General features: G+C 36.8%; 1 protein-coding gene and 1 long non-coding RNA gene across 3 annotated transcripts in view; one reads left to right on the forward strand and one right to left on the reverse strand.

Moving 5' to 3' along the window:
* Nucleotides 1–16,051, forward strand: part of pins (G-protein-signaling modulator pins) — a 58,582-nt gene that overhangs the window by 20,476 nt on the left and 22,055 nt on the right. For both annotated transcript variants that reach the window (XM_028171075.2, XM_089732040.1), the window contains exons 2-5: nucleotides 12,184–12,413; nucleotides 13,670–13,948; nucleotides 14,119–14,358; nucleotides 14,886–15,150. In XM_028171075.2, the coding sequence (XP_028026876.2) occupies nucleotides 12,184–12,413; nucleotides 13,670–13,948; nucleotides 14,119–14,358; nucleotides 14,886–15,150 (1,014 nt within the window). The remainder of the gene's footprint in view (nucleotides 1–12,183; nucleotides 12,414–13,669; nucleotides 13,949–14,118; nucleotides 14,359–14,885; nucleotides 15,151–16,051) is intronic.
* LOC149503639 (uncharacterized) lies at nucleotides 7,400–11,239 on the reverse strand. Its single transcript, XR_016324013.1, has 2 exons — nucleotides 10,152–11,239; nucleotides 7,400–9,834 (listed from the first exon to the last, which is right to left on the reverse strand). It is a non-coding gene; the product is annotated as an uncharacterized LOC149503639 (long non-coding RNA).

Here is a 16,051-nt window from a genome sequence, read left to right on the forward strand (position 1 = left end):
GTAAGAGTGCAGGGGAGTCGTTTAGTGGGTGGGCCCTAAAATCCTTGGGCCCGCGATCTGCTCTCAACACCTGCAGATCGTTGAGTCTCACATACCCCGCGCGCCCCCTAGGCGCGTGGACCTCGTAGCAGGATCGGCCATCGGACCGAAAAAAAAAAAACTTAATATATTTTATAGTGTAGTCTTGGCGAAATTTGTGATTATAGAAGTATAAAATACAATCATAATAGTGTACAAACTTACAATTCCAATTAATTATAGTCGAATTCCGACTACTGCGGGACAACTAGTTAATATTTAAATAGCAAAAGGAAATAACAAAAATAATTTTTCAATAGTGTTGAATTATAAATATTTGTTATTAACTGTTATTTAATATCATATTAAATGTCAAGCTCGAATGGTCTAGTACAAAATTCAACAAATTTCCAGTCTCCAGTTTATAATCAGATTCATCAAGCTCGTCTGCTTGATAGCAATTATCAAACAGCAAACTCGTCGATAAGCAGATGGTCGAAAGGTGCCAAAAAACGGAAATAAACGAATTTGAAGCGCCAGTCGGGTTGCGGTGTACGTAATCAAAGTTGACCGCTTGTTAATTTCTGTTTTATTGTTATTTACTGCTGCATATGTTTTAATCAAAAGCTTGATAAACTGATCTGGAGTTAGCAATTTCGTGTTTGCCAAATGGTAATACCACTAATTAACACTTATTACAATAAGGTTACATTGATTTTATAAGTGCTACTTTAAAAATACCGCTACAGAAATCTGTGTACTAAAAAATTCCGTAAAAATTAAAGCGGTGTAAAAATCGCAGCGAAAGATTAAATTAATTAAATATAAATAAATATCCGGAGTCTTCGGCGCGCTTTTAAAAGCGAGCTGTTTAATATTTACCCGCATAGCGCTTCGTAATTATTTCCGTCTCCGAACAGTTACTGATGAAGGTATCCCTCAGAACTAAAGCCTAACGACGGAAGCCGGTGAATAAGTCAGTGCACTGTGTTATATTTATTCCTCCATCTCTATCCAATATTAAGAATTCAGGAGTTAAATTCGTAAGGACACTACCTTAGGCAGTGAGGATAAGTGAAGGAAAGAGAGCAGAGTTAAGTAAATTAGTTTATGCAGCAATCGGAAACTGCTCCGATATCCGAAATAATTACCTGTCCAGGGCGGTAACGGATACCTTTATTAGATTTGCGGTATGTTCACGTCAAAACCAAGAAATCGAACGCCCGTTTCACAGCTTCGTCTAATAAATAACTATCGAACTGCGAACACCATTTGTTTTTGGCATTTTCAAATGTTGTGTATTCGAAATCGTTCAACTAAACCAGTGACACACAGACCTCATGTCTCAAGACGAGTGGCACATTCTGGTAGTAAATTAAATGAGTCCCAATAACCACTTTACAGCAAATGAATCGTGAGCTGGTTTATCTTTGTGTGTTTATTTAAAAAGAAATATGCAGCAAAGATATGGGCAAAAATGTTTTGTTAAATCAAGTGTTATCGTTAAATGCCTGATGAGTTGTTTTTCATTGCAAAGAGGTATTCTTCCTGCAGAATATAAAAAGCCGCCCCAGACTGTCAGCTTTAGTGGTTTGTATGAATTTATCAAATAAATACCGAGTGCGGAATTCTGTCGCCTGCGGTTCCACTTCTGAAATGCTATTTCATTTAATCCAAGTACATCTAGCGGTCTGCAGTTCCGGGCTGTGGTCTGCCGCCAGGTTTGGAAGCGTACCTCAAGTTGAAAGGCTCAGATAAAAAAAACAAACACAATGTATAAATTATGGAAAACTATTCTATAATTTATACATTGCGTGTTTGGTGCCATAATTATTTCTTTCAAATTAATTAACCAAATACTTAATTAACAATTCAATTGATTTACTTCAAAATGGATCTGTTCGACACAATATTATATAGTGTAGTATAGATATATATAGCATTCAGTTGGGGCCAGTTGGGACCGGGGGTTCAGTTTAAAGGGGTAATAATTTTAGTTCTAAATTATCTAAGCTTGAATTTAAATTTACTTTCGGTTTACAAAAAAAATCAACGCATTTCCTGCCACAGATTTAAGAATTCGTTTTAAATAATATCTAACAAAAAAAAAATACATTAAAACCTATAAAATTAAAACGAACTTACGTTACAATTTTCTGCTGAGTTTTTGATAAATATGGCTAAGGGTACATACAGACTCCTTTGCAATTGCAACGGAATGGCTGTTTTGCTTTAAGATCAACATTTTTCACGATGATCTTAGTAGGCTTAGTAGCAGCTAGTCATTTTGATAATATGTATTTGATCCTAACGCCACTCTGAACGTATTACACGATCACCCGCTAGAACAATCTGAAGAAAATCGTGAAAAAGTCCTCGAAATCAGTTCCGTCGTTTAGAACTGTATAGAAATAATACGTACATAGATGCACAAGTCGAATTTATATACATAGAGTTAAAAAAACCTTTAGTGGGTTCAAAATGTTAATTTTAAATGTTATCACCAGTCGTGCAAATTAATGACGTCTACCTTAGTATTCTTTGATGGTACTAGAGATTATCGTCACTAGATCGAAAAAAGAGAATGTTTCCATTAATAGTATTTATTACCAATCAATTTATGCTCTCAATGAAGTATTCACAGGTACTCGAAACTTTTCAATGAGAACGATCGAACGAAATTAATATTAACAAAATTATTTTTAGAAGAGGACTCACTTTTATGAAAGTACTCGTGCACTATTTATCAGTCGCTGAAACAAGTTTCAAGGCGGATAAGAGATAGAACATGAAGTTTTTTGTCGCATCCCTGACCGCAACTTTCATTTCCGAGCACATAGTGCACCTTTGACATCCCCTTTTAGCTTTTATCTTAAGCTACGTATACGAGACGTGCACCATTACCGGTGATAGGAAAAAGAGTGTTTAGAACTGTAGAATTAGATAGAAAAATAAGTGAGGAAATGCAGTAGGTAACAGCTTGTCTGTAGCCTTGGTATTAGTGATGTCTGATGATGATTTTATGTGATTTAAGGGACAATTAATTAAAAAATTGTATAATTTGCTACTGGCGACCACAGATGTTGAATGCTACGACCCACTTTGATACATTAGGTCTAATTTTTGATTAAATTGTATACAGCAAGTACTTTAATCTCCAAATCGAGACGTATGAGTACTTCGCTGCAAAAAAGGGCAGAATGGTCGTACTTACACTTGCTTGTTTGATACGCGCTATCTACCTATATGCGGCTGGAATTATCTATAATGGATATATGAGAGTTCACTTAAGTGTATATTTGTAATTAAGACTTGGTTATCAGAGAATAATTTGTTGGAATACTACCACCATACCACGTTGTAACGTGTTAATTATGCAAATAATAAATAATTGGGAACAAATAACGCACGGTCATCCGGCCCCAAATCGGAATTTCCTCTGTTATGGATATCAAAGACATACACACTTATATAAGTTTAAGTATATACATATTTATAGACAATAAACACCCTAGCTCTAACACTAGGAGCAGACTTAGGGACTCCGGTAACCGTACTCGTCGAACTCGGCAAAGAGTTCGGCGTGCAACCGAACCTAAACATCAGCCCTCTGAGTTTCTGGGCGGATCTTCTCAGAGGGCCTTCTCAGTCACGATTCCGATCCGGCAGTAGATTCATTCGCGAAGCGCTGCTCTTGACTTGTTAGGTCTACTTTGGAGGAGCTCGGGCAGCTGTTAGCAAATTCTACCCACCTAGCTGAGCTTTTGCTCGCCCACCTGCGCTGGTGAAACTGGAGAGGACTCCGGGCAAACATACCTGTTCATCACACGAAGGTTTGCCCGATGTGGGAATCGAGCCAACGACCCTTGGCGCAAGGGTCCGGGCCGTTAACTCCTGCACCACAGAGTCAGTTGAATGGTTCTTAGCTCATTTGCACGAACTTGCTTCAGTCATGCACAATTCTGCCGCATATTAACCATGCTTTTGGTTTGAAAGCTGCGACAACCATCACCCCATAATGAAACTTCGATTGCGTCTAATGAAAAATGTGTTAATATTCACGGTTTAAAACTTTCAAATTAATAAAGTATAAAAATATCTCGTCATTTTAAGTGTATTGGAAGCACAGGCAATGGGACTAGATAAGATCAAGCTTTTATAAAAAGTAATAATCTTTAATCCCTGTGACTTCGGCTCGCTCGGAGCCATTTGTAGTCGAGATGAAGAGTCTGTGTGCTCAGTTTTAATAACATTATCTTTGAGGTGAACGTTGAAAGCTGCTGCTAACTCAGAAGTGGATTGAGCATAGTCAGCTTTCACTATCGCTTTTAATTTGTCGTTGTTGGCTTTATTTTTCGGGTGGTCACAAGATTCATTTTTTAGATCAATATTTCCATGTCCAAAGCATTTAAACTAATAACGAGTCGTGCGGTAGTTTGTAGTGGTCACTCTGTACAAAAAAATTACTACATTTGAAAATATAATTTCATATTTAGAAAACAAAATGAATTTTTTAATTTACAATTTAATTTCAGCCATACTCACAAGGTATGGCAACACCGTCCGAACTTGTCCACGAGCTTAGACCTCTAAATGTATTAACTGATTATCAAATACATTTAGAAATCTAAAACGTGACAATTTTCACGGAAGCCCCCTTTCATTACTTGGAAGTTTTAAAAGGCGACACCAGAAAAGTTTCCATTTCAATGCACTTATACGAATTTAGTAACCTAGTCTAAAACTAGATTGTCGTAACTTCAAAACTAAGCTTCAGAAAGTTTCGTTTCCATCGGAGCCGGGGCCAAGATGTATATACATATTGTGTACACATACATATGTAGGCAAGAGCACGCGAATCGCAAAATGTTTTGCTAAAAACTTGGTGTCATGACAAAAAGTGCTCAGTTCGGATTCAACAAGTTGCTTAGTGTACTGGATCCGGGTAAAATAATAATTGGATTTCAATGCAATCGAAACATTCACCTCAAGGTTTTGTTTTGCCGTCGCATATACATATAATAGATGAGCAAATGGCCCATCCAGTGCCATGTACATAGTTGTCCGAACCCATAGACGTGATGAATTATATTGTATAAAGACTGTTCCGCCTATGAAAAAAAGCGCTGGGTGGGCGATAATGGCCCATAACTAGGTCTTAGTATTTAATTTTCACAAAATTTGAATTTTATTTGTGTCTGATATTTATTATTTTTAAATTACCTGCTTTTGTCTACTGTACACGGCAGTTGAGCCGAAAATTATACCTTTATTAAACATTACCAATATTAGTTTTAATCGCTTCTAGTAACTTTATATTATTAAATGATATTTCTCAGCCTTTTTTAGTTTATTGAAAAGAAAAAGTTTTGCTTACGGGACTATTGTGCGGAAGCCGTATGAAATACTTATAACATATTTATAATAGTCAGCAGCTCTAAATTGAAAGATTTTGATTATTCAGACATCTACAAAGTACAAGTACATGCATTTATACACCGTGAGTGAGAGGATAGCCATTGGTTCAATTCTACGTGCTCTAGAAACCACTTAATGCGCTAAGTAGGCTCTTCGATAAATAATAAAATGGAGAATTTAGGATATTGTAGTAGATTCGGATATAAATGAATATCCGTGAATCGATTGCCTAAGAAGTCTTCATATTATCAGAGCTGTGAACGCTAGAGCTGTATTTTTTAGTAAAAATAAAAATCATGCGTTAGGTTTACGAAAATCCGGGGCACAAAGAAAAGGCCGCCTCTTGTCGCGAACTTTCTTAACACCTTCTTCTTCAAGCCGGTGTCGTTTTACGTTTTTAAAATTCGAATTAACGTGCAATTAAAAAGCTTAAGTAGGCGTTAACTGTTTCATAACATTTGCAATAGAGCTCGTACCCAGTCACCGTTCTCGTCGAAGCCGTCGCTTGCGATGAAGGGTGCATCTAGTAAATTAACCCAAAGACACAGCCCGCTTAGTTTCTCGTCGGATTTTCTCAGTGGGTCACGATTCCGATCCTTTGGCTGATTCTGCGACGTACTGCCCCATGCTAGGACTAGTGTTAGTAACGTCCTCAGGTCAGAGCCCCGTTACCTCACCTACTCGATCGGTTACAATGGCATAAACCCCTAGGTTACCAGCTTATTTCTTTCTTATGTCAATTGAGAAAGGCTTAAGTCCAGTAGTGCACAATTGTGGGTAAGCATCGGTCAGTCGACCGCTGTCTGGTTCATACAGATTAATTTGTATTTTTACTTACGCTTCTGATTTTCATTATTTCCACTCGACGCTTCGATTAATCGGTTTCAGAGTAATGTGAAGCGATAAGACGGAGACAACAATTAAATTATTTTCAATCCTCTTTCGATAGGGAGTTACGAAAGTAGGTCGGTACTATCTAGGGCAGTCTGAATTGACAACTAACCCTATTCGATTGGAAACTAGTGGGTAGTTACTTGTCGATTCAGATTTTCTTTTCCTACAAAGACAAGTAAAAGAAAGCGATTTTTTATGTATTGTTACATACATCGGAAGACGTTTCATGAGATGGTTAATGTTACCTGTGATCTCATGTATGAAATGTCATCATTTGACATTCTATTTGCAATATTCCGACATGTAAAGGAAAACTTTCATGTAATTTCCAACCTGCAATCTCCGGTGCATACCGGCTTCAATGCCGGTTCTGTATTTCCACAAACACGCTCCACTTTACAGAGAATAATTACTTCGTATTGCTATTGGACCGTCGCGTCGCGCAGCTTGGAATACGTCATAAATGCACTGTCCTTTACGTTTCCTAATTGTTTATTTTGTCCAGCTTCGTATATTTGAAATTGAATTAGGAAAATCAAGTCGAATATTCTAGTGATGTATGGTTTTAAAATTGTTTTTCTATTAGATGAACGTCACTATCTGAATTTGCTTAGTCGTGAACGTAATGCGCTTCAACCTTGGCCTTGCGATCATTGCATCGAATATTGAAGTGGAAATAATAAGGCAATATATTTTTTCATTTTGTAAATTCACTCTCAGCGAGAAAATGCTTCCGCCGAACAAAACAAAAGTCAAGCATTCCCGTTGGAAATTGGCAGAGTAGCTTGTTAGTCTTTTATTTTTCTGCTATTCCAAGCCTGTTTACGGGTCAATGAAATTCTACTGCTGATACTTGCACTGACGATATAGTCATAATAAAGCACCTATATGTTTTATAAAGAAAACTATTGTAAAAAGTTGTAAAAGTTACTAAAACAAAGAGATCTTGCTCTGGAGATTTACAGTACAGTTTATTAATTTTAAATATAGGTAACCCAGTATAAGTATATGTCGGCGTTAAGTCAGGATTTACACACATAAGTTCTTTTACAATGAAAATACAATACAATTCTATAAAACTTTAACATTACTTGTTTACAACAAAAAGCCACGCCTGAGTTATTCAGTGGTTCTTACACAATTAGCCATTTTGTGTTGGTTATAACAACTACAACTTCTTTTATACAAACAAATGTAATTACTGCGAAACAATTCACAAAACATAGCTTAATATTCAAAATACATATTTTAGTGATTTTACATGACTCACATTTAATTTAATTTACATGAATTACTTTTAAGTAATATTAACTAACATTGTTATTATCCAGCCTAATAATAGATGGCGCCAACAACATCATTGCATAACAATTACAATACTTAATTAAATTATTAGTACTGTTAATTATCATATAAATTATTATTAATATTTATGCTTTATTCATATTTAATCATTTATACAGTCATTTGTGTTTTTAAACAATAATATAAACATTAAACATATTCTGAACATTTTCACATCAAAACAGTGTCTGCTAATTATTAAATATGGTAGAATAACAGTTTTGTTGCTAATAATAAATAAATATTAACATATAATAAACTAAACTATATATTATTATGTTAATTATTGCCAACAGTGGCGTTTGCGCCCATACGGCCATACTGATTCCAGCGCGTCCCTTGCGCTGTTTTAGCATTTCACATAACAGTAAACAAGGCATATCCCCTACTGGGATCTACCCAACACACAAAGCACCATTCACCCTTACGAGATCTAGCTAACACACAAGAGGATTACCCAACGGGATTTACCAAACACACAAAGCATCACCCATACGGGTCTAGTTAACTCGCAAGCCATCACCCTTACAGGATCTAACCAACTTACCAGGCATCACCCTTACGGGATCTAGCCAACACACTCGGCATCACCCATTCGGGATCTAGCCAACTCACAAGGCATCACCCACTTGGGATCTAGCCAACCCACAAGGCATCACCCTCTCGGGATCTAGCCAACCCACAAGGCATCACCCATTCGGGATCTAGCCAACTCATAAGGCATCACCCATTCGGGATCTAGCCAACTCATAAGGCATCACCCATACGGGATCTAGCCAACTCATAAGGCATCACCCATACGGGATCTAGCCAACTCATAAGGCATCACCCATACGGGATCTAGCCAACTCATAAGGCATCACCCATACGGGATCTAGCCAACAAGACCAGGTTTAAGGATTCGCATGGTGGCCCGCCAGCGTTTTAGGAAGGATAATTGGATAGGAAAATAAAAGTAGATACCATAACAAATTATAAATCATTTTACAGCAGAACAAATCTCTCTGCCCATACGGTCAATTTGTCAGTTATCAGAATCCTCTGACATTAAGAGGATAGATTTACCTATATCAAACCGTTACCATTACCAAACCTTTACCTTTACCAAAACACATTAGATGACAGAGACCGCTCGTCCATCCATTTTTTACCAGCTGATTCAACTTCCCCTAATTCATCATTCAGCGGACCATTTTCAATTTGCTTTATTTTAATGACTGGTAGGGAACATCATCCTTCTAATGCCTCTGCATTTTTGTTTTATTGTTGTGCTGCAGCTTTTAATCAACTAATTCTTAAAGCTGCCTGTCAGATCTTATTAATTGATATTACAAACATGTTACATTTATGACCCATCAATCGTTCAGCATGCCTGTTGGCCATACTCACTCTCTTTGGAAATAATGTAGTACTGAATTTCATACAGTTCACAAGTTTTTGAAACTCCTGAATTATCTTTTGTCTTGGTGAATTTTTAAAAGTGACAGGGTTCCAAAAATGTAACTAAGATTTTGAAAACAGAAATCAATACATAAATATCTGTGCAATCCTTTTTCTTGACTAATAATGAAGTGGCATCCCCACTAGAAACCTAGGGTGCAGAGAGTTAATCACTCATCCAAAAATAAATAATTATGAAAGGAAAAGTAATAATATGGAGCTGCTGAACAAGGATGAGCTGTCTCTTATTATGGCATTTTATTACAAGTTTATTTTTATTTTTATTGTAATATGCTTGAACTCCTCACAATAAACAGGAGACATACAGTATGTACAGCGTTATACTATGCTATCCAAATTAATTATTTCAAATCCAACTTTTATCTGCCTGATCACCATCTATGAGACATGATTTGCAAAAGTTACATGATGATTGAATAATTACTCCAAACTTGAGCATTCACTGGATAGAAACTTATAAAAATAGATAAGTTCTCTTCAAAGAGTGCAACACTGAGAACAGTTATTTTTAAAAGATTAAAACCTATTAGGATGTCAGCAAGACTGTCAGTATTACCATATGATTATGATTACCATATGAAATTCTATAATAGTTCTAATATTTCTCTCCATTAAAAGTCACAATGCTTTGTTTTGAAATCAGTTGACCCCTTATGCTCAAAAACTTTACATGAAGTTGTTTAGCTTACTAAACTAGATCTGCAATAATTTAAGTCTTATTTGTGGTGATAGGTTTGTCATCTTGACGGCGGTAACAAGTTTTCTCGAAATGACGCAAGTGACGCAGTAACCACATTTAAAACCTTAGTGTTACTAAAAGTGCCACGAAAACTGAGGGAATCATTATGTGATTGTGATAAAACTGAGTTATATTTAGATTATTAACATTATATTTACTGTCTATTTTCAATTTGACGCTTTCGGAACGTTTATAGAATCGATATTATTTAGGAAGCGAAATACATACCACCGCGTATTTCTCAATAACTTGGATCGAATAAATTTAAGTTAAATACCTGAAATCAGTATTTTTACCATCTCAGCGTCGGTAGCTTTTCTAAAACATCCACGGTCGAGAACTCATTTTAAACATCCAAATCCTTACTGAATGCATGGATCAGTTCGTCCCTCACTTGCTCCAATGTGGTCCAATACAAAGACCAGATATCGGCTTGTCTTGCTTGCTCTTTTGAACTCGATGTTCATGCGATGAAACAATTAGCATCATGATAGTTTCGTCCACATTTCCGCATCGGTCTTGATGTCACGCCCTCATCGGAACTGAACGGCGGCAAATAAAAGTTATAATGCCACCACAAGCCACAAGGGTACAGCATTTGCAGATAACATCACTTTTCGCCTTTTTAATACAGGTTGAGAGACCCATCACTTGTTCAACAGTGGGTTGCTTCATTCGGAGGCTTACGATTCATTTTGGGGCTGTGATCCCACTTCTGATGTCGGCGTTAAGTCAGGATTTACACACATAAGTTCTTTTACAATGAAAATACAATACAATTCTATAAAACTTTAACATTACTTGTTTACAACAAAAAGCCACGCCTGAGTTATTCAGTGGTTCTTACACAATTAGCCATTTTGTGTTGGTTATAACAACTACAACTTCTTTTATACAAACAAATGTAATTACTGCGAAACAATTCACAAAACATAGCTTAATATTCAAAATACATATTTTAGTGATTTTACATGACTCACATTTAATTTAATTTACATGAATTACTTTTAAGTAATATTAACTAACATTGTTATTATCCAGCCTAATAATAGATGGCGCCAACAACATCATTGCATAACAATTACAATACTTAATTAAATTATTAGTACTGTTAATTATCATATAAATTATTATTAATATTTATGCTTTATTCATATTTAATCATTTATACAGTCATTTGTGTTTTTAAACAATAATATAAACATTAAACATATTCTGAACATTTTCACATCAAAACAGTGTCTGCTAATTATTAAATATGGTAGAATAACAGTTTTGTTGCTAATAATAAATAAATATTAACATATAATAAACTAAACTATATATTATTATGTTAATTATTGCCAACAGTGGCGTTTGCGCCCATATATACAAAGAAAGAACTAGTTTTAGGATCTAACGTCCACCTAGGAAATCAAATCATTTAGTTCGTTGTGACACACAAGAGAAAAAAAAAACACCTTTTAATGTAAATCCACTTCATAACATCAAACGAGAACATACTCTGAACACAAAATTACTACGAAGTGACAACAGGAGATAGTCTCTAAAATGCTTTAGCTTGCGGTAATTAGTTTCAACCTACAACACACACATGCACCTGTATTTCTAGCTATGCACACTAAATGTGCTATTTACGTTAGGGTGCTATATTGATTTATCTTCCCAATACCCAGGTAACTAAGTTTAAACGACCGCACCTCTCGGCTTTAATGTACTCTTCACGTTGTTAAAGTGTACCTACTTGGCTTTAGTTGGCCAAATCTTTGGCGAGGGCTTTTACAAGCTTGGATGTTAATAATTTTGAATTCGTTTTATTTTGAAGATATGTTTGGGGTGCATTCATTTTAGATATATAATTATTTAAATCTTAGTCCACACAGATCGATATCTTGTCTTCCAATCTATAATACTATAAGGCTTGATATTCGTTTTATAAGATAGCTTTCAATAGTTATTAGAACTTCATCAAGTAAAGTAGAAATCCCGGAAATAGACCACCAAAGGAAATGGAAAAAGGATTAAAACCGTAATAACCAGTTTCCATTCTATTATGATGCTCCTGAAATGACTTTTAGTTTTACGTAAAGACTTGTTCTAATTTTCCTTTGTTTTAAATTTAGTTTTTTGAATTGAAATTGAAATTTTAAATGGACCAAGTTTCATTCTCAATTATGTTTTTTTTTTTCGTATGTCCCGCCGCTCTTTGATATCAAGTTTCATAACTTACTATAATTTTTTCTCTAGGCTAAAGATATTAAATTTAGATTTAAGTCGATATGTTTGTAAAGGAATGAAAATTGTTTCAGAGTTGTGATGGAGGATCCATGTGTCTCGAGCTCGCTCTCGAAGGTGAGAGGCTCTGCAAGGCTGGCGACTGCAAAGCAGGAGTAGCCTTCTTCCAAGCGGCGATACAGGCGGGAACAGATGACCTACGCACTCTGAGCGCAATATACAGCCAAATGGGCAACGCTTATTTCTACCTTGGTGAATATCATAAAGCAGTGCAGTACCATCGACACGATTTAACTTTAGCAAGGTATGTCTAGAATCTACACCACTAGGAATAAAAGTTTCGAGCCACTTCAAGCTCATATCCCAAGGCGGACGCGATACCAATATACTATTAGGCCCGGGTACCGCTTTATGTAGAACCAATTAATCATTCACTTAATAGCATCGACCTACGCTTCGCTGTCACTGTTTTCAAATGTCTATGAGCTCTGGTAACCACTTAACATCAGGTGGGCCGTGAGGTCGTCTACACACCGGAACAATAAATAAATAAAATATACTCTCCAGTGTCAGCAGCAATGGTATATAACTCAACCGAATGAAAGACCCGTGAGCGCATAGATCAGAAACAAATAAACACAAACATTCACATTCAACTCCAACACTAATGAATGCACTTCTGCTGCGAGTCGTTACAGAGTTACGAGAGCTAGAGATAACTTTAGGATGGAATAGTATATACAGACCTTTGAAATGCTCTAAAACGTCCGAAATTTACTTGATAAATTTAAAGTACCATCCTTCTCGTGCGGGCGACTCTGTTTGTCGTTGACAAATCTTATACCTTGCATCATGCTATACAAATAATTTTATATTGCTGTCATAATATACATTAGAAATATGTATTAATTACAAGAGCATTATTATGTTGCTTGGTTTTTTTTTTTACTTATGTTGATTTCTTTCGTATTTTCATGGGATATAATAAAACACGAGCATAATGTCGGATCATCAAATAGTATTGATACTTCTCCTTAATTGCAAATCTGTGTGGATCAGATCATTGAATTTCGCCGCGGCCGTGTTGCTGCACGCATTTGGAATGCATTTTCCTTCGTCTATTTTAATTACTTCAGAGAGAAAGACTAACTTTACTAAGAAAGACTAACTTCCGACATTTATTGTCTACATTTTAATTAATTGTAAGTTCTTGTCGATAGTTTGTGGAAATTTAATTAAGTTTCAATAAATGAGTTTGCAGCTATGAGATTTCTGTGATTGTTTCATACTTTTAACAGGAAGTTGTTTAGATTGTCCATTCACATTTATTGAAAGATTCGTAATACGAGATAATATTTAAATGAAATGGTGTTCCCATTTAGCACGTATGTATCGATGTTTAGTTCCCTAATCTAAAGATGTAGTTGGGTAAATTTTCAACGAACACTTACTATTAAGTCGACAATTCCGTTAAAATATAACTAAATTAAATTAAAATTCTGTACACATACTACACTCAGAAATTTCTGTCACATTACTAAGGTGTCACTTTATTCGCAGGACCATGAATGATAAGCTGGGCGAAGCCAAAGCTTCAGGTAATCTAGGCAACACGCTTAAAGTAATAGGAAAGTTCAATGAAGCCATACAGTGCTGCCTCCGACACCTGGAGATCTCTCGCTCCCTGGGTGACAGAAATAGCGAGGGTAGAGCTCTGTACAACCTGGCCAACGTATACCATGCCCAAGGTAAACATCTGGGAAAGGTCGGACAAAACGATCCGGGACATTTTCCCCAAGAGGTGCGCGAATGTCTTTTACAAGCAGTCAACTATTATGAGTGAGTTTTCCATCAATATATTTTATTCTCTTATATTCATTTGTCTCCTTATTTTAAAAATTCCGGTTAAATAACAAAGTAACAGCATTGTATGTACTTGTATAATGTAGATCTCAAAAACTAACTTTTTCTACTATTATGTTGAGTTTATATATGCCAAATGATTTTAGACAAAATTTGGTACTCATGCGTGAGCTGGACGATCGCCTAGCCATCGGTCGGGCTTGCGGCAACCTTGGAAACACTTACTACCTGCTTGGTGAATTTAATGTAGCTGTTCAGTACCACACGGAGCGACTGGAAATGGCCAAGGAATGTAAAGACAAGGCAGCCGAAAGACGTGCCCACAGCAATCTTGGAAACTCACACATTTTCCTCGGGCAGTTTGAGAACGCGGCCGATCATTACAAGTGAGTTTGAATACCGTGGTAGGTGACGGCGAATGTGAAACCGAAACTCCTAACGAGATTATTACAGCAATGTATCCTGTTACGTTGTTTGATATTAGTTTGGACTGCAGCGCGCGAAATTCGTGTGTTTTGTTCAGTGCAGGACTCCTCGACAGATGTATCACATGAAACTGTATCTAGCGTCATACGTAAATTTTAGTGAGTACAATTAGTTATTGTGCAAGTTGATTTATGACTTCGTACTTTTAATGATCATTTGTAACGAGTGGCGACATAATTATATAAAGAAGTGACTAGCTCATTAGCTAAATCTTACACAGCATGTAAAATAATGTTTGCACACAGCAACGCTGCCGGCTACTTGCGCGATTCCTTGCCGATTGATTTATTTGTTTAATGTTTTGTTAATTTTAATTTTGTTTATGTTTGTGTGACATACATATTTTGCTTTGCGTTTTTGTGCTGTGCTCGTCCTCTCCACAACTCAGTCAGGTGACTCTCGATGATCGTCAATAAATTGTTCTCAGACAGACTTTGGCGATTGCCGAAGAACTAAAAGACGAAGCGGTGGTCGCACAAGCCTGCTACTCCTTAGGAAATACGTACACGTTACTCCGGGAGTATAGAATTGCGGAAGAGTACCATGCTAGGCACCTGGAGGCGGCCAGGAAGCTTCAGGATCGCGTTGGCGAAGGCAGGGCCTGCTGGTCTCTGGGCAACGCCCACGCGGCTCTCGGCAACCACGAGAAAGCATTGTATTATGCCATTGAACATTATACAATTTCGAAAGAGGTCAGTAATATCAGTTACCCACTCGTTTTAATGTTTTTGTCTTGTTCACATATTCAGGAATACGTTCACATCGCACATAAGTAATTCGCATAATGTATTTCCGAAATGAGGACGTCCACTGTCCAGTGTTTCCTTACGTATTTTCCGAACGAATTTGCGAACCATCCACAGTATGAAATTATAGTGTTGCAGTTTCCATTAAAGTTATTTAGTGCATAGCGAGAGGCTAGGTGGCGTTCGGTTCCGGCGGGGCTCGGGTCCCGGGGGGTCGGGCCGGGGTGCGCGCGGCCGGGGGCGGCCGCTCAGTGGTCTCACAGCGCTGCACAGCGCGGTCCGCGACTCATCGCGCGCTTTACCTACACTCTTCTCTAGCGGGAAAACTTCGCAATACTTACGTTCGAAATCGTCAACGGCTTTTCATATTTTTCACTAATGTAAGTGCGGAATCGAAAGAAAAAATAAAGAACAAGTGTGATTAAATATTTAAGGCAAATAAAATTATAATTTAAATATTTTTTAACTAATAATGAGTGATCGCGTACGGTTTAATTATCAAAAAATATATTATATTTTTCAATTTTGAAAATCACAACTTCTCTGTGTGCCATAATTTTCTTCTATTTGCTTGAACCAACCATAAGTTTTACTATTTGTCAAATTATGGTTTGATTTTTGAAACGACGGCTCATCTGTTATTAAGTGGTTACCAAAGCCGATATGCTTATAGCACAACATGAATACCGCGACCCATCTTGGGACATGAGGCCGAAAACTCAACTGCATTAGATAAAGGTTGTCCCACGCAAAACTAGAACCCATTACTGCTCCGCGGAAAAAATAGGCAGGTTGGTGAGTCTTACCTGTGCGTGCTCACAAGTCGCTCGGTGGTGAGGTGTCTTAC

The sequence above is a fragment of the Bombyx mandarina genome, chromosome 01 (assembly GCF_030267445.1).
Source record: "Bombyx mandarina strain Sakado chromosome 01, ASM3026744v2".
NCBI classification, from domain to species: domain Eukaryota; kingdom Metazoa; phylum Arthropoda; class Insecta; order Lepidoptera; family Bombycidae; genus Bombyx; species Bombyx mandarina.